The 25,099-nt window shown below is 40.5% G+C and overlaps 1 protein-coding gene across 9 annotated transcripts in view; it reads right to left on the minus strand.

Moving 5' to 3' along the window:
* Positions 1-2,836: 2,836 nt before the first annotated feature.
* The window catches only part of mef2aa (myocyte enhancer factor 2aa), a 59,541-nt gene continuing 37,278 nt past the window's right edge, over positions 2,837-25,099 (minus strand). For 2 of the 9 annotated variants that reach the window (XM_063479714.1, XM_063479715.1), the window contains exons 4-11: positions 20,200-20,334; positions 18,609-18,831; positions 16,754-16,813; positions 11,022-11,206; positions 9,507-9,530; positions 7,638-7,767; positions 7,338-7,461; positions 2,837-7,147 (exon numbers count right to left, since the gene is read on the minus strand). In XM_063479714.1, coding sequence (XP_063335784.1) covers positions 6,811-7,147; positions 7,338-7,461; positions 7,638-7,767; positions 9,507-9,530; positions 11,022-11,206; positions 16,754-16,813; positions 18,609-18,831; positions 20,200-20,334 — 1,218 coding nt within the window. In that variant the 3' untranslated portion in view covers positions 2,837-6,810. Of the gene's footprint in view, positions 7,148-7,337; positions 7,462-7,637; positions 7,768-9,506; positions 9,531-11,021; positions 11,207-16,753; positions 16,814-18,608; positions 18,832-20,199; positions 20,335-20,401; positions 20,534-25,099 lie in introns of all 9 variants that reach the window. The other 7 variants (XM_063479716.1, XM_063479719.1, XM_063479717.1 and 4 more) reach the window with 7 other exon arrangements.

Here is a 25,099-nt window from a genome sequence, read left to right on the forward strand (position 1 = left end):
TCCAGCTGCCTTGATTTCCATTAAGAAATCACACGGAGAATGTGTGCAAAAACCTCAAGATTCAGAGTGTAAAAAAAAATCATAATCTGTCTTTCACTGATACAGGTAGTAACAATTACCTGCATGTTTTTTTTTCTTACCTTAATAATGGTACCTTAGTCAATGCCTGGGCAATAAAATGCTAATGTTAGAACTGTGCAGCTGGGCAATGTTAACAAACTAATATGTAACACTGAGTGAACAGTTTGATAGTTTGCCATGGGAAAATGACCTTTCAGGATTTTTTACTTAATTGACAATACCTCCCTGTAAGTAATCCTTTACACACACACACACACACACACACACACACACACACACACACATGCATTCAAAGTGATGAAAGTAAAAGTAAAGAAATAGTTTTTACCAGGGTTTGAGCTTACGATTTAAACATTGTCAGTGGTCAAATGGGTTAAAACTGTAACTATTTAATCTGTTGTAGCAGAGGTAATTATTTTCAAGCCTGTGCTGACCTGTGGCTCAGGAGGTAGAGCAGGTCATCCACTAATCGAGGGGATTAGAAGATGACCTTCCAATTTGAGATTGGAGATACTGAGGCCTGTGTTGCTCCTGATGTGTTCATCCAAATTAATGTGTGAGAATGTTAGCTAGAAATCACTTAGATGTAAAAAAAAAAGCAAGAACAGGTGGCAGATGAATATAGTAAAAATATACAAAGTTGTCCTCTAAATGGACCCACCCACTAATAAACACTTTGACTTGCCATGACTAGAAAGGAATAGGTGTATTAAAGATGTCTGCATTCCATTTATGGGAGGCCCTGCTATTACGTATATTGCTGCAGGGCCACGGTTTACTAGGACATTGATTGGAACTGAGTCATGAGTCATTAATGTCATCAGCTCCACCTGTGATTTTCCTGCTGTCAGGAATGAAAGTCTATTGCAAAAACACTGTGTTATCCTGTGAAAAACAAACTCTTACTGCTTCCATGGGATTTAAGAGGGTAAGTTTCAGCTGCTAAGTGAGAACCAACAACCTTTACAAAAGCAGAGGGTTTGGTTTTCTGTCTGAAGCATCCAGGTATGTTAACACAGTAACATGGTCTTCTCCGGAATGGTCTTCCCAGCAAATTCTCTCCAAAGTAAGACCATACAATGCGATCGTGACTCAAGAGTTGGGAGCTCGCCTTGTAATCGGAAGATTGCCGGTTCGAGTCCCGGCTTAGACAGTCTCGGTCGTTGTGTCCTTGGGCAAGACACTTCACCCGTTGCCTACTGGTGGTGGTCAGAGGGCCCGGTGGCGCCAGTGTCCGGCAGCCTCGCCTCTGTCAGTGCGCCCCAGGGTGGCTGTGGCTACAACGTAGCTTTCCATCACCAGTGTGTGAATGTGTGTGTGAATGGGTGAATGACTGGATGTGTAAAGCGCTTTGGGGTCCTTAGGGACTAGTAAAGCGCTATACAAATACAGGCCATTTACCATACAATGCTCAGAGAAATTAAAAAAAACAAAAAAACAAAACTGAGAACTATGCCTCAGACTCTACAGGCCTCAGTCCATTGCAGCGATTAGAAAAAGACTGAACAAATACGTGTTGGTTTGGAAGCATAGTTTAGCATAGCATCCAAATATAACACAAAACTTTGTACATGATTTCCTTTGGACAGATAAGACCAAAGTAGAGCAGTTTTGCCATGATGCACAGAGCCATGGAATCCAAACACAGCATATCAGCATAACCCTTATATCATGGTGATGGAGGTGTGATGATTCAAGCTTATCTTTTAGCCATGGGACCTGGGCACCTTGTAGTCATTGAGTTGACCATGAACTCCTCTGATAAAGTTTAACTACAACTGAAACTATAGAGCAACGATTACATACACACCAGCAAATCTATAACAGAATAACTTTAAAAAAAAAGAGAAGAAGAATCAAGGTGTTGCAATAGTCCAGTCAAAGTATAAACCTCAATCTGATTGAAATGTTTAAGAGACGTGTGCATAAATGAATGACCTTAATCAACTGAAACTGAAATGTTGTAACGAAAAGTGGGAAAAATTCCTCCACAACAATGTGAGAGACTGATAAAGTCACAAAGGAAGCAATTACTTCGACTTTTTGCTGCAAAAGGTGCAAAAGCTGTTGAATCATGTGGTGTGTTTAGTATTCTACTGAAATTCTGTAGAACTTTCCTTTTTTCAAAAAGCCTCAATAGGGTAAGGAACAACACTAAAAATATCGAACTTATAACAATAATTCACTTTCCAAATAATGTCTCTATATATAAAAATATGAATTTTAACTTTGACTTTTGGTGTGATCAGTGATTCAGTCCCCAAATGGTTTATGTTGTTTTTTTCCCCTTCTCATTGTCATGTTAAAGCCTATACTTGTTTTGTTTTGTTTTTTTACATTTTATTTTATTTTTCCCTTACTTTTTGGTGTGTCCATTTAACCTCATATTCATATATTGATGGCTCATAATGTCTGTCATCTCCCATCTTCCACATACACATTTGTATAGTAGACATAAAATTAATATAGAGCCCACTAATAAGAAGCTTTAGTCAAAGTAGATCAAGAGAGATGGAATAAACTAGTTTTCCTTTGCAGTACATTCCCCTGCTTTAGTAACGGCCCAGCAAACTATTGACTAATTTATTGTACTGCAGTGCCTCCTGCAGGCAATAGCATGCAAATACACTGTTCTCTGCTGGTGCCTGTAACAGCTGAATGCAAAAAATATGGTTTCTACTATATATAATTTGTAGCTGTTCTAACAATAATATTGTTTTATTAACTTGACAAACTTAGAGATTCTTCATTGTAATACATGGAAGATTTTCATTGTAGTAAATACAAATTTCCAAATCATATACAATATATAAAATAAAATCTATGTAGAAGTTAATGCATAGGCAGAAAATTACTTAATATTACAAGTGATCACACATGATTGGATTCAATGGACAGTTATTTGGGGTTTTTTCCAGCGCAGTAGTCTTATTTTTTCATTGGAAATTAATATGATTTTAAAATACACAAATTGGAAATGAAACATTTCCTATGCAAATTCTGGGTTTTTTCAAGTTTTTAGAAGCAATGTGCTGCCTGTTCAGCTTGCATCAAATTGACAATGGCAGTGGGCCCAGTGAACCAAATAAATATAGTACACCGATATAAGAGACGAGGGAAAAAAAAAGTCTTTGCATAATTCAAAGATAAATAGACAGTGAGATCAGACTGAGCATACACTGAGGTGTTTAATAAAGTTGACAGTTTCTACTGTTTGGGACTTCACAGGAGAACAAATTCTATGAAAGAGTTGTTTACTTCATTTTATACAGAATAAGAGAGATAACCTAAATTACACATTAAAAGCCAATATTTTGTACTTTTGTGAAGAATACAAATTTTGTACAACATCTAGCATAGTATCTTAATTGTTTAATAAAAAGTTCACTTGAATATTTATGCTGAAAATAAAGGAACACATTCAAGGGAAATAAAATGTAGATTAACTTCAAATCTATTTTGATTCTGAAACAAATAATGTCATTATTGGCAACAAAGTCCAGCTTGTGCCGCCAAACGGTCTGAGCATTCAAACCGAAAACAGCTTCTTTAGTTAAGTGAACTATCAACTACAAACACTTACCAAACACGTAGTTCTGTTTATAAAAGCAGTGAAGCAAAGCAGTGTACTCTTGCACAGCAAAGTGAAGAAAGTCCTCGACAGAGGTTCATTGATTACCCTTTCCTTTCACATTCATCAGTTGTGCACAACTTGGACAGAGACCAAAAGAGCAAAGTGTATCGCGGTGCATTCGCCATGCGTTTTCTTGCGTGTGTCCTATCTGAGACGAGGCAGGTCTGGTCATGTTTGCTTGAAATCTGCATTGTCTTTGTTTAACTGAGGGAAAGTAAAAGTGGTGTCATTTCTCTTTGGGATAAGGCATTTTCCTAACTGTGCATATAGATAGAGCAACTACAAAATTCCCTGATATGTTATCGAGTGCTAAAATATGTGCTCAACTTCGAGGTGATGCTGCCCAGACAGGCAGACGGTTTTCGTTGTAGTCTTTTATTATTGCTATTCTCACCAGCTGTGTTAAAACTACATTACATTATGGATTACTATACACCATGTGAGTATGTGGAAATTGACATAGGGTATCCAAATAAATAATTTAATGAAATGTATTAGACCTAACTTGTACTCCAGTAACTTCCTTCTGTGGCACTTTAAGAGGCTAACAGTCTTTAACACTCGTCTTCCTAATGCACCGCAGACTAAATGTGACCTGTAATGACATCATATTCTGTATGTTTCATGTGAATCGGGGTTAACTGCATAGATCATTACAGACGTGAGCAACCATGGAGCTGTTGATGGGGGCAGCATAGGTCAGAAACCTCAGAAACGCACACAAGAAAAGCCATGGCGAAGACACAGCAACACTCGTCTTGTACAGCAAACTTCTCATACAAATGTGTGCCTTTCAGCAGTGAGATTGAAGTCAGTCAGTGTGTTTTATTATGATTTGGCTGCTGAATGATTCCTTTCCGGTGAGGATGAAGAAGAAAACAAGTCACAGCCCCTCCCCCTGCACTACATCTCCTGTCTTTACATGACCTAAACAGCTTCAGATTTTCACTGTTCCTCAGGCTGCACTACTCTTACTAACGGGAAATGGAGATAAGATGAAGTTTGCGTAGCCAATTCATTTTTTGCACGCAATTGTGACGGACAGTTCAAGCAGACTTACATATTTACAACTACACGTGGGAACAGGCATGACTGGTTTTGTATGAAGGTCAGCAGCCACTTCTGCCATGTCCATGTGTCTTCCTTTAATTGCATGAACCAATAGCACGATAGTGGAAATGGCTTGAGAGATGACGTGTCTTTCAGTCGAGCTACACGCAATAACAATAGATTATTCCTCTGTGAGGGGCTTGGACCTTGGATTTGAATGGTGGCAGTGTATTGAGCAGCTGCTAACACAGGCCAGCACAATAGGTGAGAAGAAACCCTATTTCCCCTAGCCTTGTGATTATCCTTAAGAAATATGAAAATAGTGGAACTTCAACCTCACAGCATTGTTATTACAATGTCATCAGGACAAACAATCACCACTAAACCACTAAAAAGAGAGACAAAACAAATTAGCCATCTGGAACTAAACACATGGGAGTTTTATGTTGGCGATTCATTTTCAAAGAGACTAACATAATAGTAAATATTGACCAGTGAATGATCTACTTTTTTTTTCTTTTTCTTTAAGGGTGTACTCTTGTAAACTTGGCTGTAAACCACAAAAATATACTTTCCTTGAAAACGGTGATCATACAGTACATTCAGCATGTACTCACACCCTGGTAATATATATTAAAGTCGCTATTTACACAACAAAAGACGACGTTTGGCTCAAATGATCAATTACACAAACAGAACAGCAAATGTTCATGGCTTTCGATATCGATTCAAGATCTGGTTTACATGACTTTAAACTATAATAAAAGCACAATAACAAATAAGAACTGTGACGAAAGAAACGGTGCGTTTGAGTGAGTTGTTAGGAGAAATCAATGCAACTGTACAAAACAACACAAAAGAACAGCTTTGGCTTATATTACTGATGAACTGTTACACAAACGTGAACATGCTGACTTTCTCACCAGCTCAACTGGGCATTATCTTAATTGCACATTTACATACCCTAATCTTTTAAATTATAAAATGAATAGTTATTGTCATTATTGCAATAGATTCTGCTGCTATCTCATTTTTACCCCCGACATTTATGTTTCATGTATTCACTAAAGTAGTCTCAACTGTTGCAACGATTTACTGTAGGATCAAAATACCTGTGTAACTTCGATAAAAAGGACCAGTGTGCTGGATGTTTGAGTATCCAACGGCAGACGTATATTACAGCGTTCACAAACATGTTTGAATTAGTGTGTAGTCAACTGTAATTGAATTTGTTTTTTACGTTTTGAAGGGGGGGATGTGTGGCTTATAATTAGAGCAGTATTTACTTCCACGGAGTCGGTCATGTGGGACAAACGTGGACAAACCTTTCACATTTCTACATTGGCGGCCTCGGAAGGGGAAAAGTGAGGGATCAATTTCCAACACACACCATCGCAGCTAAATTCTACCAAATCCCACACACTGGTCCTTTAAACTGATGCGCGCCTGATCCACTCAGTCAATAAATTAGGAGAGGCCACTTAATATAAAGGTCTTGTGTGATTACAGCATGATTTTAAAGACAGTTCTTGCAGTGAAATATCATATGCACGGGTCCTCAGCCTGAAAGCAACACAATTTTCTCTGACTGTTTGCAACTTGCAAGCACAACAGCAAAAACAGCAACTACATGTAAGTGTCTGACTAGACCAGTGACTAAAGTAATCTACCGCCTATTGTTTAACGATTTTCTTTGAACATCTTTCTTCTGCAGCGTCTCCTGAATTGCACCAAGTACCTGATACCACCTGTTTGTGCATATAATTCAGTCCACCTAGCTGAGTTTTTAATCTTATTTTATCAGTCTGAGAATTAACTTTAGATATGTCCTGACACGTCTTATTACATTACATCTCAGTCATACAAACTGAAGTGGAGTTGAATAATAGCATGACAATGATAGCTGTAAGGACCCTTGCTCTCTCTCTCTCTCTCTCTCTTTCCCTCACTCTCTCTTTTTCCCTCTTTCTCTCTCTTTTATCTCCATGTCTAACCCCTCCCTCTCTCTCTGACCGGCTGGTGACTGGAGGCTTGATCAGAGCTCTTTATGTCACCCATGTGTCCATGCGCAAGCGCTTGACCGACGGGCTCTCCCTGTCCTCCGAGCCAGCAGGGGGTCTGCCCAGCCCCAGCGGGGAGTGGAAATCTGGCCGGTGGTCCTCGCGATCACTGCCATCATATGAGCTACAAGACGAGCTGAGGCTGTCGGCAGGTGAACGTCCCAGAACTTCCTGTCGGCTGGACCCTTGCTGCGGCTGCTGTGAGGGGAACCCAGACGGGGTGACGCGCTCCCGTGGCGGTGAGATAGGCTCAGACTTGATGTTTATGCTCTGGCTGGTGCTGATAGATAGGTTGGAACCCTGAGGTAGGTGACCTCCGCCACTGCAGCAAAGAAAAGCAAGACATTTTGTTCTTGGTCAAAAACAGCGAGCGAACAAATATGAACTGAAATAATGTGAAAAGCCAGGACTGTAGATGTGTGATTCAGTATGATATCACAGAGCACAGTGGGTGTTGCTTTTATGTGAGGGCGTCTGGAGAGTGTGCTTTTGTTTGTAAGTGTGTTACTCACACCAAAGAATTAAGAGCTGCTTGGCCCAGTTGATGCTGTTGCCATGCCGACATGGAGCCCAGCGAGAGCCCAGGAGAGCTGAAGCCCTGTAGGGAAGAGATCTCTGCACTGCTCAGGGAGTACTCTGTTAAAAAAAAAAAAAAAAAAAGCAACCACGCACACTGAGAACTCACTCGCATTTCAGTTACAACACTGTGTGCCACTGAGAAAAGAGCAGGAACCAACAGCGTGTTGTGCAAATAATCTCGGCCAAAAAGGTTGTTGTCAGTCTGGGAGGGGGGTGAGCGAGTCCAGACTCACCAGCAGGATTGTAGGAGGTGGTCATGCCTGAGTAGACCAGGCCCTGTGGGGGTAAGCTGGGGGTGGTGACAGACACTACTGGAGTAGCCAGCGGCTGGGTGGACTGGGAACTGCTTATCCTCTGAGTGTTCTGCAAAAAACACAAACAACAAAGAAAATACTTTAGCTCAAAATATGGCACTATAAAAATATCACACTTGGATGCTAAACAGTGCCAATAGTATCATTTAAAACACTTCATTTAGCGTCGTGTTACTCGACTTAGAGGCTGCGTGCCAAATCAGCCATATAATGCCAAGGGCAGGCTGCACTAAATAAGACTTATTGATGAGTTTTCACCTCTGCCTAATGTTGTAAAAATGTAACTAAAGCATTTTCAGTTTAATGAAGCTGTAGTTACTGAATAAAGCAAAATCCTTTCTTTGTTTGTCTTTTGATCCTTTTATTATTTTACCTGATAAATACCGCAGATGATTCAGTCATTTCGCTAAAGTAGCTCTTGGGCAAAGTTAAAAGTCCCTAATGTAAAGGCTACAAATGATCCAGTTTTTTTTAATGACTATTTTTTTCAAAGTGTTCCATATTCTGTACTAAAGGTCGTGTCAGGAATGTGCATGTAATAATAAAAGCTGCCACAAGGTGGCAGTGTAGCTTCATTGCTGTAAATGTTCCGCTCTTTCTGATTTATTATTGACTGTGTGCTTTAAAAAGTTTATGAAAGTAGATTAAAAAATGAGGACACCAAACAATAAACTGATATCTTTAGTCTGATTACCTACAGATTCGTTTATATTTAATATATACATAAAAACGTTGAGAGAACTTTGCAATAAATTTAGGTAGAATTCTGCTATTTAAAGTAGAAAGCTGACCGACGTCAGTACAGAATTGCTGATGTGCAATTAAAAGCACAACAAATACATTTTGTTACAGTGTTATTAAAGAGTTAAGAACACTCGTTTTGGGCAAGCTCCACTCCACAAGAGTCCACTGCAAAAACAATCAGAGTGAGCCATTAAAGTGAGTCTGGAGATCAGTTTCACACCCGAATATTTCAGACGGTATACGAGGACAGCGTATATGACACATATCAGCACCCAGAGTGACACACAGCAGAGCCCCAGTGGTTTTTAGTGCAGTGACTGGCATGCAGTCCGCAAAAAAAATGCAGCTTGTTGTGGTCATGCAGTAAACTCTTCAGTGAGTTGCAGATCCACTAATGAAACGCAGCAAAAGTTTAGAACAATACTATAAAAATCCCCAGTGTTTAATGTAACAAACATATGTGCAGCTGCCAGCAGTTGTGTTTGAAGCGCCATTGCATCATGATCTACAGTCGATGGCTTCCTCGCATTGTTCCAACACTCTCCAGCCAGATGACTTCACCGAGTATCTCGTAAGGTGATATCATTTAAGATGATGCAATCCTCTCTGGCTTAAAAAATATAAATGATTTATAATTTACTCATCACTCTTTGAGTTGTAAAACATGAAACTATGCGTAAAATAATTTTAAAAAGTAATCACTGATCTGCTTTCTCTCCCTCTTCCTTTCTCTCTCTCTCTTTCTCTGTCACACACACACACACACTTTCACACATAAACTCTGGTGGTATATGACTAACATTGACGTGTTGGGAATAGAGGAGCCAATTTAACAGGCCGAGGCAATTTTCACAGGCCAAACCCAAAGCATGCAGTGTTAATGTTTTTCTCGTTTTTGTTTTTGTTTTTCCATGTCTTGTTTTTTATCACTGGGAGATCTGAGAGCCAGTCTCCAGTGTGCGCGGTGCCTTCAGTCTAGCATCAGTGATCACCCGAAGCACGTTCACATTGCAGCCATTTGCCCAGGCATTTCTCAAAACTCACCAAATCCATTTCCTCCTCCTCAGACTGCCCTCAACAGAAGAAAAGAAGAGAGTTACAGAAAAGCAGCAGAGCGGCTCGCTCGGGGTGGGGGGAGGTGACAAGTGCAGGAATTTACAGTAAAAGGGACAATAATAAATATAAAAACTTCTGGTGACCAATCACTGGTAAATCTCGCTCTCTTTGAACAAAGCAGTTGAATTTGCTTTTTTAAATGTAATGCAAATACATGGGGTCACCAAACCGTAGCACGTGTGGGTATGAAGCGCTGGTGCTCCGGTTTGTTGGGCTATAAAATTCCAATCTTGTAAATAAAGAAGATGGAGCAGTCGGACGTCAGTGAAGCTTACGCAAATGAGAGCTGACATTTGTGAGTGGCACTGAGATCAAATCATAATCACCAGAAATTACGAATGAAGCTTCTCCACTGGTACCAATAATGGCTGCTTAGTACTGTGCACTTAAAAATCCCCCCTGTGCTGGGAGGAAGAGCAAGAAGCCCATTTTCCATCTTTTCTGTGCTGTGGGACATACTGTGTCCACGCCGGGGCTCTTAATACCCACACTCAATCAATAGCGGTAGGAAGACACGACAAGGGCGACAAGATATTATCTGGCTCACACCCTGGGCCCCTGATTAAGTCTTCATCTACACTCTGTCACACTGAGATGTGATTAATTTAATACCATTATGGCCTAATGACAGGCTGTCTGCAGACCTGCCACAGCCCACGCCCTCAACAGCCTCTACCAGTCGAAAATGCTTCGTAGGCTCAGACAGAACAGGACCGACCTCCCACCCTGCGCCTAAGCCGTTTTAGACCTCTTGCAACACAACCTGTCCTACTCCTACGTATTCCACAAGCAGACACAGTATCACACAGTTGTTTAAACACTGCTCCAGGCCAGCTGAGGCTCAGCAAAGGAGGAGCAGCCACAGTAACCAGAGGTTTATTTACAAAACACATCGGTTTTCTGGAAAGGCTCCTGTTACTGACACCACAAACAACACACAGAGGTGAATCAGGGTATTTGCTTGGCACTGTCTTTAAATCCCACCCCAACCCCCCTTTTACAGTTTTCTGAATGTCGATTCGTGACTTGGAGGGTCTGCTTAAACCTCGTGTTTGCTACGATAAGGGCACCCTGTAGCTTTCTTCTTCTTATTGTTTTACAGGCCTCAGATTAAATGTGAATAATGGAGGGAGGGTGCAGATCCATGGTTCGGTCCACATTGAAATAGAGGTGAACACATCTCAGACACTAATGCTACCACACTGAGCCCCACTTCTCAGATAAATAAAAGTCCTGAGTTCAAGTGTTCAAGTGAGGCGGAAACCTCAGCTGAACATCACGCTACGTTTTGTGATAACATCGAAAACATGTTTGGGCAAAATCCAGGCAAAGTGTTCTGCTACGAAGGGCTTGATAAAGACACCAAACAAAGCTCTGCTCTGCCCTGCAGCAGAGATGCTTCAGCTGGTGATACTCGTGTGCAGTGGTGTGCTCTCTACTCACCAGCGGGGGCATCATCCCTTTGCTTGATGGAGGGATAACAACCCTCAGGTCTGGCTTGCGGCTTCCCATTCCCATGCTCCCTCCAGGGGGTGGCGGAGACTTGGTGGGCATGACTTTACCCAGGCCATTGCCACTGGCTGTGCTGAGGAGGCCTGGAGAGCCCCTGGGGTTAACAAAACCATTTCCTGCAGATGTACACAGCAACAGAAACACATCATCAAACCATGCACTGTGACTGACAACACTCCCAGTCATCAACCAAACCTCTCGCGCTGTGTTGTTTTCCAGCTTGCTGCAGCATGCAGCGTTAAGTGTTTCCAACCCTCTGGGAAGTTTTAATAGACTGGGATAATTATCCTGCACATTTACAAAAATAAAATGTCCATTTCAAAATTGATGAGCCCTTTATTTTTACTGTGAATGATTACATCAAAGCCAATTCTTTGCATCTTGGGACGAGGAGCAGTTCACTGGCAAATGTACTGTGACTGCTTAAAAGAAATAGCTGAGGCCATTACAATTGAATAAGAACAATAAAATGCTGTTCTTTGTTGTTTTTCACTGTGCACACAAACAGCAGCATGTGCTAGACTATCCCCACACCATTCACACCTAGGCATTCATGATCATTAGTCATTTCCTTTTCTTGAGAACAATTCAACTAATTTTAGGAAGTTATTTTCTTGAGTTCCAACAACTTATTTTAGAAACTCCCTCTCCCTTTTCGCATTGGACAACCACCCTTGAAAAACATCGCTATATCCACTGGGTGTGGACCGATCGAAAATAAAAGAAGTAATTGTATTGAACCAATATTAAATATAAATCTTATAAAAAGGTGTTAAAGCTACAATAAATGCCACAATACAGAGAATGGCTTATAGTTATTATTATTATTAGGACTTTTTTTAAAGAAATATGTTTTTGGTAGTTTCTCAATTAAAATAAATCTTTCCGAAACAAAACTGAAAATTTCTAGATCACCATAAAGTGTCTGTATCCATTAAGCATTTTCTTTTTAAAACACGTTTCACATAAAGATGTGTTCTTCCCATTTCTATCATGCTACAGTACCTTATTTTGAACCACAAGACACTGTATGACTCATCTGCACAAGATCTGCAGTGAGATTCTGCAGATTCCACACAAAAGAGCTCTGATTAAAAAAAACGGACCGCTGAATTCTTATGAAAACAATAACCAAACAAAAGTAAGATTTCAAGTGCACTTGAAGCTTAGCCTCACTTTACTTGACGTAGGTCTGGATAGAAAAACTATACTTTAAGAAAAACACACTTGGAAATCCAGAAAACAAAGGGAAGAAGGAATTAATGATATCTAGCACTGCATCAACAGATCAGTAACACTTCAACAAGTTGCTGATTTCTCTATTGTGTTCAGTTTATCCCAGTGAAACACAAAGTGTGTGCGCAACGAGTAGACTCTTGCATAGGAACATAATGGAACAATAGCCCGTCTGACTACAGATAAGGCCAGCAACAATTCAAGGTCAAATAAACAGTTATGAAGTGCACAATAGTATCTCACCGCTGAATCAACAGTATATGCAAGCAGCTACTGCCATCAGCCTTCACTTTGATCATATAAGACTACGCTGCTGCAAGACAACAATGTTTACAGAATTAGCAGATTAAATGTCCAAAGCCCCAAAAATAGCGGGCCTGATTAAAAGCATGGAAGAAGTCATTCAGTGGGAATGAGGAGCAATGAGTGCAAATAGAATTTCATGTAAAGGAATGGATTTCAATTTGGCAATTTGGCAAATAAAGACCTCTCTGATAGCAATCAGTGAGCTCGAATATTATACTTTGACAGAAGTCTGCCTTGTAACGCTGAGGAAAAACAACACGATGGAGATGACTAAAGGCCTTTTTCACATCAGAGATTTGTCTTGCAGCATCGGAGGGCAACCTTCACAGCCAAAACTGTCTGACGTAACATTGTTTTATAATAATGCTTTGCAGTAAAATATCAAAATGTAATCCTTGCTTTGGTTTAGTTTGTTTTTATTCCCTAATCATATCAAAAATTGGACTCAAAATGTATATCAAATAATAATGTAATGCATCCTCTGGTGACACATATATATTAAATTTAACTTCCATATGTTTTTATTAATTGCATGCATAATGTATTGTTTTATTATGTAGCTCATTGATCTTCAGCTCAAATAGGCTGTTTAAATAAAGGATTCATTCATTCATTCATAACTGATGTTGTGAAATGTGTGCACATGACAATAATGTTTGTGGGTTAAATTGCCATGTATGCTTTATGTTTTCATGCGCTTGCATGTATATTTATACATATATCTATATATATTTCATTATGTCTTTCTCATGATAATCTGCTTTATTTTATTCACTGGTTTAACTGGGGTTTTTTTTGTCTGAAAACACTTCAGGCTTAAGGTTGCAGCTGTGCTAAAACTGCAAGAAGGTTCCTTCAGAGATGTTTGTTTCATACTTGCGAGCTACGTAAGATACAAGTTGCATATTCTTAGCACCTGTAGTCAATCTAGCACTAAGGTTCTGTTGGTGGCAATGATGGTTTATTTATCAGTGAAAAATCTCCACAGCTGTTTGACCCAAGAATATCACATCATTCATAGTGGCCACAGCACAAGTACACAAGTTAAAAAAAAAACAAATAGCAAAGGAAAAGATAGAAAGGATCACGAGATAAGAGTACAGAGTCTTTTCACATGAAATGAAATGATTGCACATATGCAGGTAACGCGAGCGTTCGGCTTGACTGGCTTGTGTTATAGTTGGTTTATTATGTTGTTTAAGTATTTCCTTTTTGTGCCATGGAAACAAACTTTCATTATTAAAAACAGCCTACTTTAAAGTCTTTAAAAATGTAGACAGTGCAAAACTGATGTCCGCCACATCCACTGATAAGTCGTCTTGCTTACTCATAGGCTGATGTAGTGTTTAGAAAAGGGTTTGTATACATGACACTCCTGTGTCTGTAGCCTGTAACCTGCATTATCCATAGTCTAATGCATTTTTGTAAAAATGTTACAATCGAGGAGGCAAAGAATGAAGAACACTTTCTCTATTTTCCAAATGTGAATACCTCACAGCGTTCCAATTGTAATATTTCTAATTCTACATGACTTAAATTGTAATATTGTCACACTGTATCTATTAGCATTTCAGTTATGTCCTTTCGCCACCTCATTTAAAATACATTTGCGTCACACTATCGGCGATTTCATTACCGGTCGGAGACAGAAAGACCCACAGTCTTGTGTTTACTGGTTCATTTAGACACGGAATAACCCACCTGACTTGCTTGTGTGTAATGTGAGTTTGATTATGACTTCATATGTCTGACGATGAGTGAAGGAAATAATTCTTTGAAAATAAGTGTGAGGATGAAAACACGTCTGAACAAATACACCGCAAAGTTCAATGGGATCCAAGATAACAGACACAAGTTAAGACCAAGCCTTCAGCATAGGGCATGTCACCGGGCCTTTCTGCCCTCATTCTATATTCAGACTTCTCTTAACAGATTGGTTGTGCTGGTAAATCCTCTCTGACTGAAACCTGTGCACGCTGAAAGCTGTTTGGTTTCTGTTCATTGTTCTGAATTATTAAAATGGTCTGGTAAGGGGTATTACATAAAGCCCTGTGTTTACAAGTGAAACATTCGGTTTTCATTTTAAGTTTGGGGAAAGAAAACACTGTGACTTATTGTGTCCAACATCCCACACGCGCCAGGCTCAAGCAAAAAAAGAAAAGGGGGGGGGGGAGTCTTGATGAATGAGAAGAAATGATAGAAGTGAATCAAGGGGCTCCAAATGCAGTCTTCCAATAATAGCTAGATGCCATGTAGCCTACGGTCCTTTTGTTGTATCTCAGCAAACTAATTTGAGACAGGATGTCCCAAGTGTAACTGCTAAGAATGAAGTCAGATGGAATAACTGTTCACGCCCCATAAAAATTGTAGACTGAAGAAAAACTGAAACACGCATTTGACATTGGAAAGTATCCCTCATTATTCAGCAACTGCGGACATCCAAGCAACCTAAGATTAATAAAGTAAAACTACAACAAAGAAAAACAACTTTCTGAAAACAAACTCCAGCACCACTGAGCCTGTTACTTGATGACATCTGGTGAGCATGCAAACAGACTTTGTAAATGTGTTTCATGAGCTTGCAATCATTCAGTATTAATGAAGGCATGTATACAGCTCGCAACCATACTGCATACCAGAGAGCACTCTCCTAAATCCTTCATTTTCACCACAACTTTCTCACCAGTCAAGGACCAGAGCTTGTAATTAGGTGTTATTGTATGAGCTGTTGTAAGAAGCGATGCACTGTCACTCAGTGAAGTATACACACTACTCAATCACATAAAATGAGGCTTAAAGAGAAGCAGTTTGGTTTGTGGAGGTGTATTAGCTTTCAAGCCATTATCTGAATGAGAAACTAGACAAGAACAACAGATGGCTTATTTTAGAGAGAACAACTGACATTTATCTGCCAGAAAATGTTGCCAGTGATGTTCGCTGTGGTATCGTGCATGCATATACAGTACGTGCGCCTGTAAGATGGAGAAATTTTACACAAAAAGCTAATAAATAAAGCGGCTATCACACTCTAATAGTTGAATGGGATAAAAAATTTTGCCTTTTGCTTAACTTAGAAAAAAAAGTTCTGTGTTTGAAAGTACCTGAAACTATTAAATGGGGAGAAGATATCACACAACACATCTTCCATCTGGCTGCTTTGAAATGCCTCTACTGTGGTCACTGCGGCTACTTGGGAAAATCATAAGCATTTCAGGAATGGTCATCTGACATCAGGGCTAGAGAAGTTAGTCCTCCTCGTAGCCTATGCTCTGCTACACACTTGTTGCAAACAACAGCTGCAGCATGCCCATACAGTGCCAAATGCTGACGCCCCTTGGCAGAGGCTCCTGACTTTACCCTGACCTGGTGCCACACCCAAACTTAAAACCAACCGAGCACTTTCTTTTTGGTGGTCTTTAAACTCTGTGACAAAGTCTAAAATCCCTTAAAGCATATATCCTAGTGTTCTTCAAATTGTTATTACCTTTGATTGTCATGCAGTTTGCTAAACAAAATAAGGAAAGAGTTAAAACTCCACCTGCCTCCACGTGTCACACAACACTTTTCACTCATGACAGGCTGTCCGGTCATTGTGTACTGAGGACTTAGTGGAATGACATGGCCTGAATGCCTACAGGGTTATGCTGGTCTAGGCATCTTACAGACCCTCTCCAGCCTTATAAGGGCTGCCAGCGCAGTCAGGGGGGAACAGATGCACCTGTCAATAGACGGGAGGGAAACAGGAGAAGAGGGAACTGTGTAGAGGCAACAAGTTTAAAGGAAACACTGGGTTTATTTACCTGCCCATGTCAGTAAGACAGCTAATTGCCCCGCTCTGTTACCGCTTTGAAGTACAAACACCACACGGTGTTTAATGCCGTGGAGCCATTTCCCATCTCTCAAACATGCGTTTACCAAGCATATTATGCATGCTCTCTGTTAAGAGGACATGTGTGCCCTTTGCATGCAATTGAAAGACAGTCAAACCAATCAGTCAATGGTACTGACGACTGTCTTTAGCCAATCACAAATAGATATGCTACTATCCAGCTCACTTGCTAAGCAGGAAGCCTATTGGGCAGAGCTACAGAGAGCTAATGAATCTCTCCAGGAGGACTTACCCGCTGGGCTGGAGCCCGCACCACTTGGCACTGAAAAGTCTGTGGTATCCAGCATGCCACCTAATAAGATGCACAGAGTGATATGATTAACCATCTGCATCTTTCTGCAAGCTAGCAGAGCATGTGATGGAGATGGCAGACCAGACATGAAAATGTCATGTAGTTCTATCTTCACAGTGCACGAAAGAGTAGAACGTGCTCTGCCAGGGTCCTTATGGTGAGGGAATTTTCAATATGTGATTAAAGAGAGCAACTCGTTTGTTTTCAGCATGTTTATCAAGTCGAGGATGAGGAATGCAGCATTCCACTATGAAGAGGCACGTTCAGAAAACGGTTACTTGTGTAATTCTGAATCTGTGCACCTCTGAGTGATGTTTCACACACATTTAAGCAATGTACTTAGGTCAAAAGAATATAATGCTAGCATGCCACCAGAATCATCCAAAAAAAAGATAAATGCTTTACAGTTATTAATCACAAGGGATGAGTTATTCTAGAAAATTATCATTTAGTATACCTCCAGTAAACAAGTACATGTTACTACTGATACGTGGTCAAATGTCAGTGAGGCATTTCACACCTTGCTGCATGTGCTTCCATCAAAGGCATTGTAGTGAAATCTTGCAAAAGCCAACCGAACTGACTGAGTCAGACCAGTCATACCAGTACTAGTGTCACTGACATCATTTTTCCACTATGCAGATACAGTAAAAGGTGTAACAATGAGCATCTCAGAGGATGTGAAAAAAATATATCCACCAAAGATCAGATAAGAGGTGTTGAATGACGACTTGACATTAGCTCACTTACCCTGGAGACCATTTTGGACAAAAAGTTGAAAACCATTTGAGATAGAGACCACTCCGAGGTTAAATGTGGACAACCTAGATAACGCAAACCTATTTCTGCATATGAAACTAAAGAGGTAAAAGCTAGATCAGTCTAGTTTTCTCTAATCTATCTGAAATATGCAACATTATTGGCTTTGTCAAGTGCCTGCACTCTGTCATTCAGACATAGGTCACATTTATTGTTTTTTTTCCCCCCGTACCCTTGAGATGGGACTGCATCTCAATATCTAGCCCCAAACTTCTCTGAGCTTCCAGCATTTCCGTCCACACTGCCATGTGTGTGCCCCATTCCCGCCTCTCATATTCCCTTGCCTCTCTGTGCACCCTGTCCTCATATCCCCCCTGCCTCTGTATGTGTGCAGCCTCTCTTTTTATTTACGTCTCTTAGTCAAAAGCCTGCGCTTGTCCTCAAACGTCTGGTAATGTCTGAACTTTGTTTTTCTTTCTTGGGTTGTTCTGTTGCAGATCGGTCTTAATTGTGAGCATACCAATCCCATAACGTTAACTGGCATGTATTTATTTGAAACGGTAAAAGTGATACATAAATGTTGCGATGTCTAACCTGATACAATTTCCATCAAAGGGGCCAGGATGCTTTTTTACAAATAAAGCCGACAAGTCTGGACAATTGATTGGATCCAAGATTAATTCGTATGTTGATTCTACACAACATATATCCCGCTTATAAAATTAAGTGAACTTGCATGCTGCTACCCATTGTCTCCACTCTTTATGCTAAGCTAGGCTAAGCTAGGTTAACGAACTTCTGGCCTCCAACTCCATGTTCTCAGGGATATAAGATATAAGAGTGATACTGATCTCCTCAGCAAATTCTGAAAAGTCAAAAACAGCAATTTCCAAATTTGCTGAGTTACTCTTTTCAAACTATTGCAAATAAAACATAATATTTCTGATGTTGGTGAGACCGACTCTTGTATCAATTTGGTGGGAAACTGCCTTAACCACCATTAACAAAAATCGAAGTGAGATTGTTATCCACTGACCTGCACTGCCTGCACTGGTGGGCCTCTGGGATCCTCCACCAGAGCCAACATTCCTGTGCAGAGAGGCCTGTGGAGGGGACAGCATCCCACTCTCACTCAGAGAAGCTGTGGCGGCTGCCAGGCCCTGGCTGCCCAGAGTCCCTCCTGCCTGGTACATGGCATTAGGATTGGATACAGGCACTGCCACATGCATGGAGAAGGTCTGCTGAGGCAATGCTGTGGGCTAGAAGAGGGAGACAAACACACAAATATTTACACAGATTACACTAAAAATCCAAGCTCTGATGAGTCTGATGAGTCACTGGTTGTCATGGCATCATTAACAGCAAGCTCCACTTGAAGGTTAGCTTTAATAAACAGATTCACAAAACAGGCAGGCAGGGCAGATTGAAGTACTGCAAAGGAGACCTCCTACATTGTCGGCTTTGTATGCTTTATAGTATACATAACATAATATTTATATAGCAATTCATGGTACTTTAATAAACATTCATAACCATCATTCTCATTAACATCATACATAGAGAATACACACAAATCTTCAAGTAATACCACAACATACAAAAATAATAACTTACAAAACCCAAAATATAAAAACATGCTGTCAGGTGATCACTGTGGCATTGCAGCAGTCAGCACTAGACACATAGATTTTCCTTTTGAAACACCATTGTGTAATGTGTTTCTCTGCAAAACACACAGCGGTGGTGGGGACTTGCAACCCAGACATCTACAAGAATCACAACTCATTTGCATTTACCCACAAAGTGCTGACTGTGCAAAGCTTTAAGTGAGAATGACAGGTGGCAGTGAGAACATTTCATTATAGCATTATCCAGTGAGCCAGTTGGGTGTTATCATTAGTTTGTTAATGGCAAAGTGATGCTCTTCATGTCAGGAACATAGAGAAAACAACTGCTTCTTAGTAAGCACTATGTTCTTGCACAAGTCTAATATTGTCACGTGTGATAAGATCACAAGAGGTCTGTGATATCTTGAAAGACAGAGCCAGTGTGGTACTTGGAGAAGGGAACGGGACGGTGTAAATATTAGTGAAGGGTAACGATGAAGAGATATAATTTGAAAAGATTAATGAAAATGTTGGATTATTAAGGTCCTACTGAGACAAAAAAAAATTTTTTTACCAATCGAATAGAAATCTGGATTGAGATGGCAAAAAAACACCCTCACATTAAAGGATCTGCAACTGTTTATAATAAACACTCACATTACTCTTGGGGTATTTACTGTAAATTCATTATGTTGAGATAGTGATTGCAGTTTGATTTGTGATAACATGACCATGATACTAGGGTGTAATCTTTCTAGCAGAAGCATGCAACATTTCATCCGTTAATGAAATGTGATCTTATCAGGGTGTGCCAAAATATCAGTGGCAAAACAACTCAACGTAAGGAACAAATGCACACCCAGTAAAGGGGGCATTAATCTTTAGTGTAGGTCTGAAAGAAGTTAACGGAAATTTTCGGAGGGACAACAAAAAGAGGAAAGAGTTAAATGGAGAAAAAAAAGAGCCAAAAATCCGTTGTGCCACAAAGCCAAGCAAGAACATTGCATTTACAGTACTTACGATTTTATGATTTCTCATCATATTATCAAACTCCTCATTAATTTTTTTATACTTTTCTTCTGTGTGAGGAGTGAGGACATATGAGGCATCGGGGTCCGGGCTATCACAACCTCTGTGTTCTTTCTTGTTTAGCGCCTGTAGTGAACATCAACATAAAGACAGGAATCAACACAAAACAGCAGGGGACAAAGGAAGTACTTACACCACAGCGCTTGTACATTAAATCACTGTCTTCGCTTAGTTTGCCGAAATGGTCATCCATGAGGGGGCTGTGCCCAAAACAGTCATCAGGATCAGGACTAGCACAGTCATTATGGCCTTTGTTTCTCAATTTCTGAAATGAAATTGCACAGTTGAAAAGAAACAATGTACAAGAAGTAGTCCTCTGTTTATGTTGCTTGTTACCTGTTATATACAACACTGTGCAAAAGTTTTATGGACATCAGAACTGTACATTTTTATACTAATGCTTAACATTAGGAGGAAACTGATCTGTCACAAAATAATTCTGTAGCATTACAGACACAGTCAGCCATAAATACATGTCTTCAGTGCTGAGAAAAACAACAGGTCTGTAACAGATGGTATGGCCCCCATACAACATCACTGAGTCAGTCTAGGATCAAACGAAGAGACAGAAGACGCCATAGACTGTATTTATAAAAAAGCCAATGTGATGTCACCCATTGGTTTGTGGACTCATTTTGAAGCCTCAGACTAAGCACTTTGGCCGCTGCCATCTTATAGAGAGGTGGCTATGGCTGATAAAGTGTCACATGTCATAAAGTAACCACTCCCTAAAGCATAACCTGCTTTACTGCCAATTTTACTCGGCTAGAATTTATGAAATAAAACAGCACGTTATGGTAAATAAGGCCTGAAACTAGCAATCGAGATCATAATCGCTTAGGGGGAAAAAAACGCTTACTGAGGTAATAAATAAAGTAGGCAGTAGGACAACTTAATAATAGACTTCCGTACAATAGGATTTTATTTTTGCAACCAGATGAGCACCACCCCCTTGCTCGCCATTAGAAAGAATGCAGGTTTAAGGCACATTGATGCCCAGTTTTTAAATATACAGTATAAAGCAGACACTGAGGTAACCCAATTTCAGACAAACAGTGGTAAGTTCCTCAAGATTGAGATAACCTCACAGCTGAATAACTGGAGAAACTCTGTGTAAGGCTATGTCATAGAATTGGTAACATTTTAAGGTCGAATAATAGATAACTTTTTTAAATTTCTGCACTTTTTTGTCAAGGTAATCATTTGCAAATGTACCTGCAACCTTTGACCAGTACTGTACTTTAAACCAAATTACATTTGAAAATATTCTACTCTACTGTTTTTTCTTTTCTTTTTTTCAGAAAAACAATTTACAAACACAGTGGGCTAGAGTGTGGAAGACAAGGATAAACTGGAAAAGTCACTTTCACCAATTCACCCGTCACCTGGAAGCTCCCTTTTTCTTTTCTTGTATCCATTCCTGTCCCCACAGCCTATGCATGTGCATGGTCATATATTTCACATTTATTAGAATGCCCTGCACAAAACGACTCTACAGCTGAGCACACCTAGTCTGCAAATTAGTATTTTTGGCACTTGCATACTCTGATCAAAGTTAATGAATGTGCGGAAGAAAATGGATTATCAAAAATTGGTTACATATGCTTATTTGTGCAGGTCATTGAGAAATTATAGCAACATAAGGTGGTCCGTTGTGATGTTATAAAGAGCCTATTCTAACTTTAGCGAGGTAAGAAACATGCCATGAAACTAAGCTCTTTTGCTCACTTTCATACAGGCTATTCTCTGCTCCTCATTACAGCTCTGAAAAGCAGTGTTAACAAGACTTGCTGACAGCATGTGACAGTTTGTGATATCTAGGCAGTGTACATCAAAACATGATTTATGTGTGGCTCCCAAGACTTCTCTATCAGGCTCCTGCAGGTCCACAGCAGCACCCTGCCCCATCTTGGAGACCTCGTGTCTACAGGAAGGTCACTGACTCCTGTGGATGTAGGGGTTACAGTGCACACCAGAGGAAAGGAACCTACACACACTAATGAGACCTTACTCTCTTGTTTCTGGTCTTCATCACCCAGCAAAGTGGAAAATGTGTGTCTGTGTGTGTGAGAGAGAGAAAAACAGAAACTATGTGAGTAGGAGTGTGCGGTGCATATGTGCAATGTCTGTACGTTGTGTGTGTGTGTGTGTGTATAAATGTGGTGAGGGGAATGGGGGAGGGGGGATTTCTACAGCTGCTACATCCTCTGACAGCGATGTGACAGTACGTTTAGGTCTGTGCAGACAATGTGGCTAACCTAGCAGTTCTCACCACAACCTCAGTGTAAGTCACATTTCCTAAAACCTGGGTTGTATGAGACTCCTGCATAATACAATTTCTCATTAAAACTAGACCACTTTAAACTCCCGACTGCTCCTCCATTTTTCGCGTACATTTTCTTTTTGAGGGATGTATATTTTAAAACCCAGTAACAATGTTGATATGCAACATGCAATGAGAGAAATTATGCTGTGCATAGAGATCGAAATGAGGAAGCTCAGAAAGAAAAAAAAACAACAAAAAAACACCCACATCTCTTTAAACGTTAAGTGTACACAGTGCCCAAAGGAGCGCAAGAGAGAGAAGTCCTCTGGATAATGAATGACCAGCACTATACCACAGATGCATTACTGTTTGGTGTGGTACAGAGTGGAGGCATTCTTCTCATTCTAAGAAAACGCCTTGCTGGTTCATTTCCTGTTTACTGAACGCAACCCCCTTTAGTTAGTGTCCTGAAAGGCCTGTGTTTACTGGGGTTAAGCTATGCACTTTCTCCACCAGTGAGCCAAAGATCTGATCTCAGCCTGCTAATTTAAGTTCCAACCTGCTCATTATGGGAATATCTTGGTCGGATTGGTCGGGCACGGCTGTGCGAGATGGGCAGGGTTGCTCCACTTTCACAACAAGCCTGGCCAACCTTCAGTACACCACACCCACTAGCCCAAGCCTTTTAGGGAGGGGTAGCAGAAGCAGAGTGGGCGAGCAAGAACCAAATAGCAGTCAAGGGCAGGCGGGACTCAGATGTGTTTTATGATACATGACACGAGTCACTACAATACATATTATCTTCAAAGAGATGTACTAGAAGGTGTCGTGTTGTGCAACAGTTCATCTCTGTACTGTTCTAATGAATACAACATTGAAGTGCAAGGAAAGCATGGCTGTAATTCTTTTTTTAAATTACTTGGCATGTTTTCGGGTCCCCCCCCACAGACACTGCCTACAGCTCTCAGTAAACGGATCACTAAATGAGCACATGGCCAAACAGGTGCTCCTCTTCCAAACACCTGTCAAGACCTGGCTCCCCATGCCAGCCAATCAGAGGCACACTCACGGAGACATAGCCATAGCAGGGACCACATGTATCCCTGAAGGCCCCCCAACCACAGACCAACTTAGTTCTTACATGCCAGTGCTGCACGCTGCTCCAGACGCTACAGGGTTCTGACATGGAAAAGGAAGAAAATACATGATTAGGAAGCAAAAAACCCACTTTCTCTTTTCCGCATTATGAACAGCTTGTTAAAAGCAGCTTTAAAATGTCTCTCAAATGTTGAATCAAGCTTTGGGGTTCGTACTTTTTGGAAAGTATAGTTGGCTGGACGTGAATACAGCTGAGGCTGGGATTTTCAGTAGCATGTCTGATGAAAGATATGGCCTGTTTGTTGCAGGAGAAGGTTACAAAGGCTATAGACAAGGGAACTTGTGTAATCTATTCACGAGGCCCTGAGAGGCTCACAAAGATGAGTGGGAACAAGGCCAGCTGCTATTTTCTCACAGTGGTCCAAACCTGTATTGATAGAAATTTGGCTCTTGAAATAAAAATGAGGCTGAGTGGCTGATGACAAAACCTACTGGGCCCCATTGTCTGAGAGTGCATCTATAGTAAGTGTGTCCATCAGTTTGCTTTTGTGATACTTCTCTTAAAAAATATTTTCCATTGCAGGAGGCCTTGAAGCTTCCTTGTCCTGAAGAAAACATTTATCCGTCATTTCCATCTGAGCCCTGACTAATAACCTAGCTGTTACCATGGGAAGCATTCAGCGCAGTAATTGCCTCCTCAGGTTTGCACTGTATGTTCAGCATAGAAAGCAGCAGAGCAGTTAGAGCTCACCTTGCATTCCATTTTGATATGATATCAATATAAATTCTCTTTTTAATTCAATTCTGCGCAATGACACGGACTGCTACTAAAATAAGTGAACTTTGAACTGTTTCTGTGTGTCATTAGGCATGACAGATCATCAGTTTACATCACTATGCTCAATTCTGCCTCCTAGGTTTACTTTTAAGCAGGATTTTCACATTCAACGGGTTAAAAATAAAACCCAAACTATTGCATAAGCCACCTACATCACCTGTTTCTTGAGAAGTACTTTTAGTGAGATGGGTCCAAGCAATTTACTCTGCTGCTGTGAGTCTTGGAAAACCATTTCTTTCTGATGTTCTCCCTCTCTTGTGTCAAGAGAGCTTTCTGCACTTAACTTATTCATGTACTGTACTCTACTGTACATGAATAGAAGGGAGGGTGAAAGGAGAAAGATAGTGGTTAGGTATAAAAGCTAAACTTCAAAACTGTGGGGGAGATGGCTGAAAGGAGGGCATGAAGAGGCTGTTTCTGCAGTCTCTTCTATTGTGCCTGAATCACGGCAAAAGGCTATACTTACAGTAGCTTTCACTATTGGAAGAGCACCACCTGACCTATGACTGGTTTACCACAGCTCCAATTCAGGGCCCTCTGTGGAAATACAGTCTGTAGAGTTATACACTGGAGTACATCATGAATGTTTAATTCACGTAGTGTTTATTCAAGCCTCCCCTAAAGTGCAC

Source organism: Pelmatolapia mariae, linkage group LG7 (genome assembly GCF_036321145.2).
Source record: "Pelmatolapia mariae isolate MD_Pm_ZW linkage group LG7, Pm_UMD_F_2, whole genome shotgun sequence".
In the NCBI taxonomy this organism is placed as follows: domain Eukaryota; kingdom Metazoa; phylum Chordata; class Actinopteri; order Cichliformes; family Cichlidae; genus Pelmatolapia; species Pelmatolapia mariae.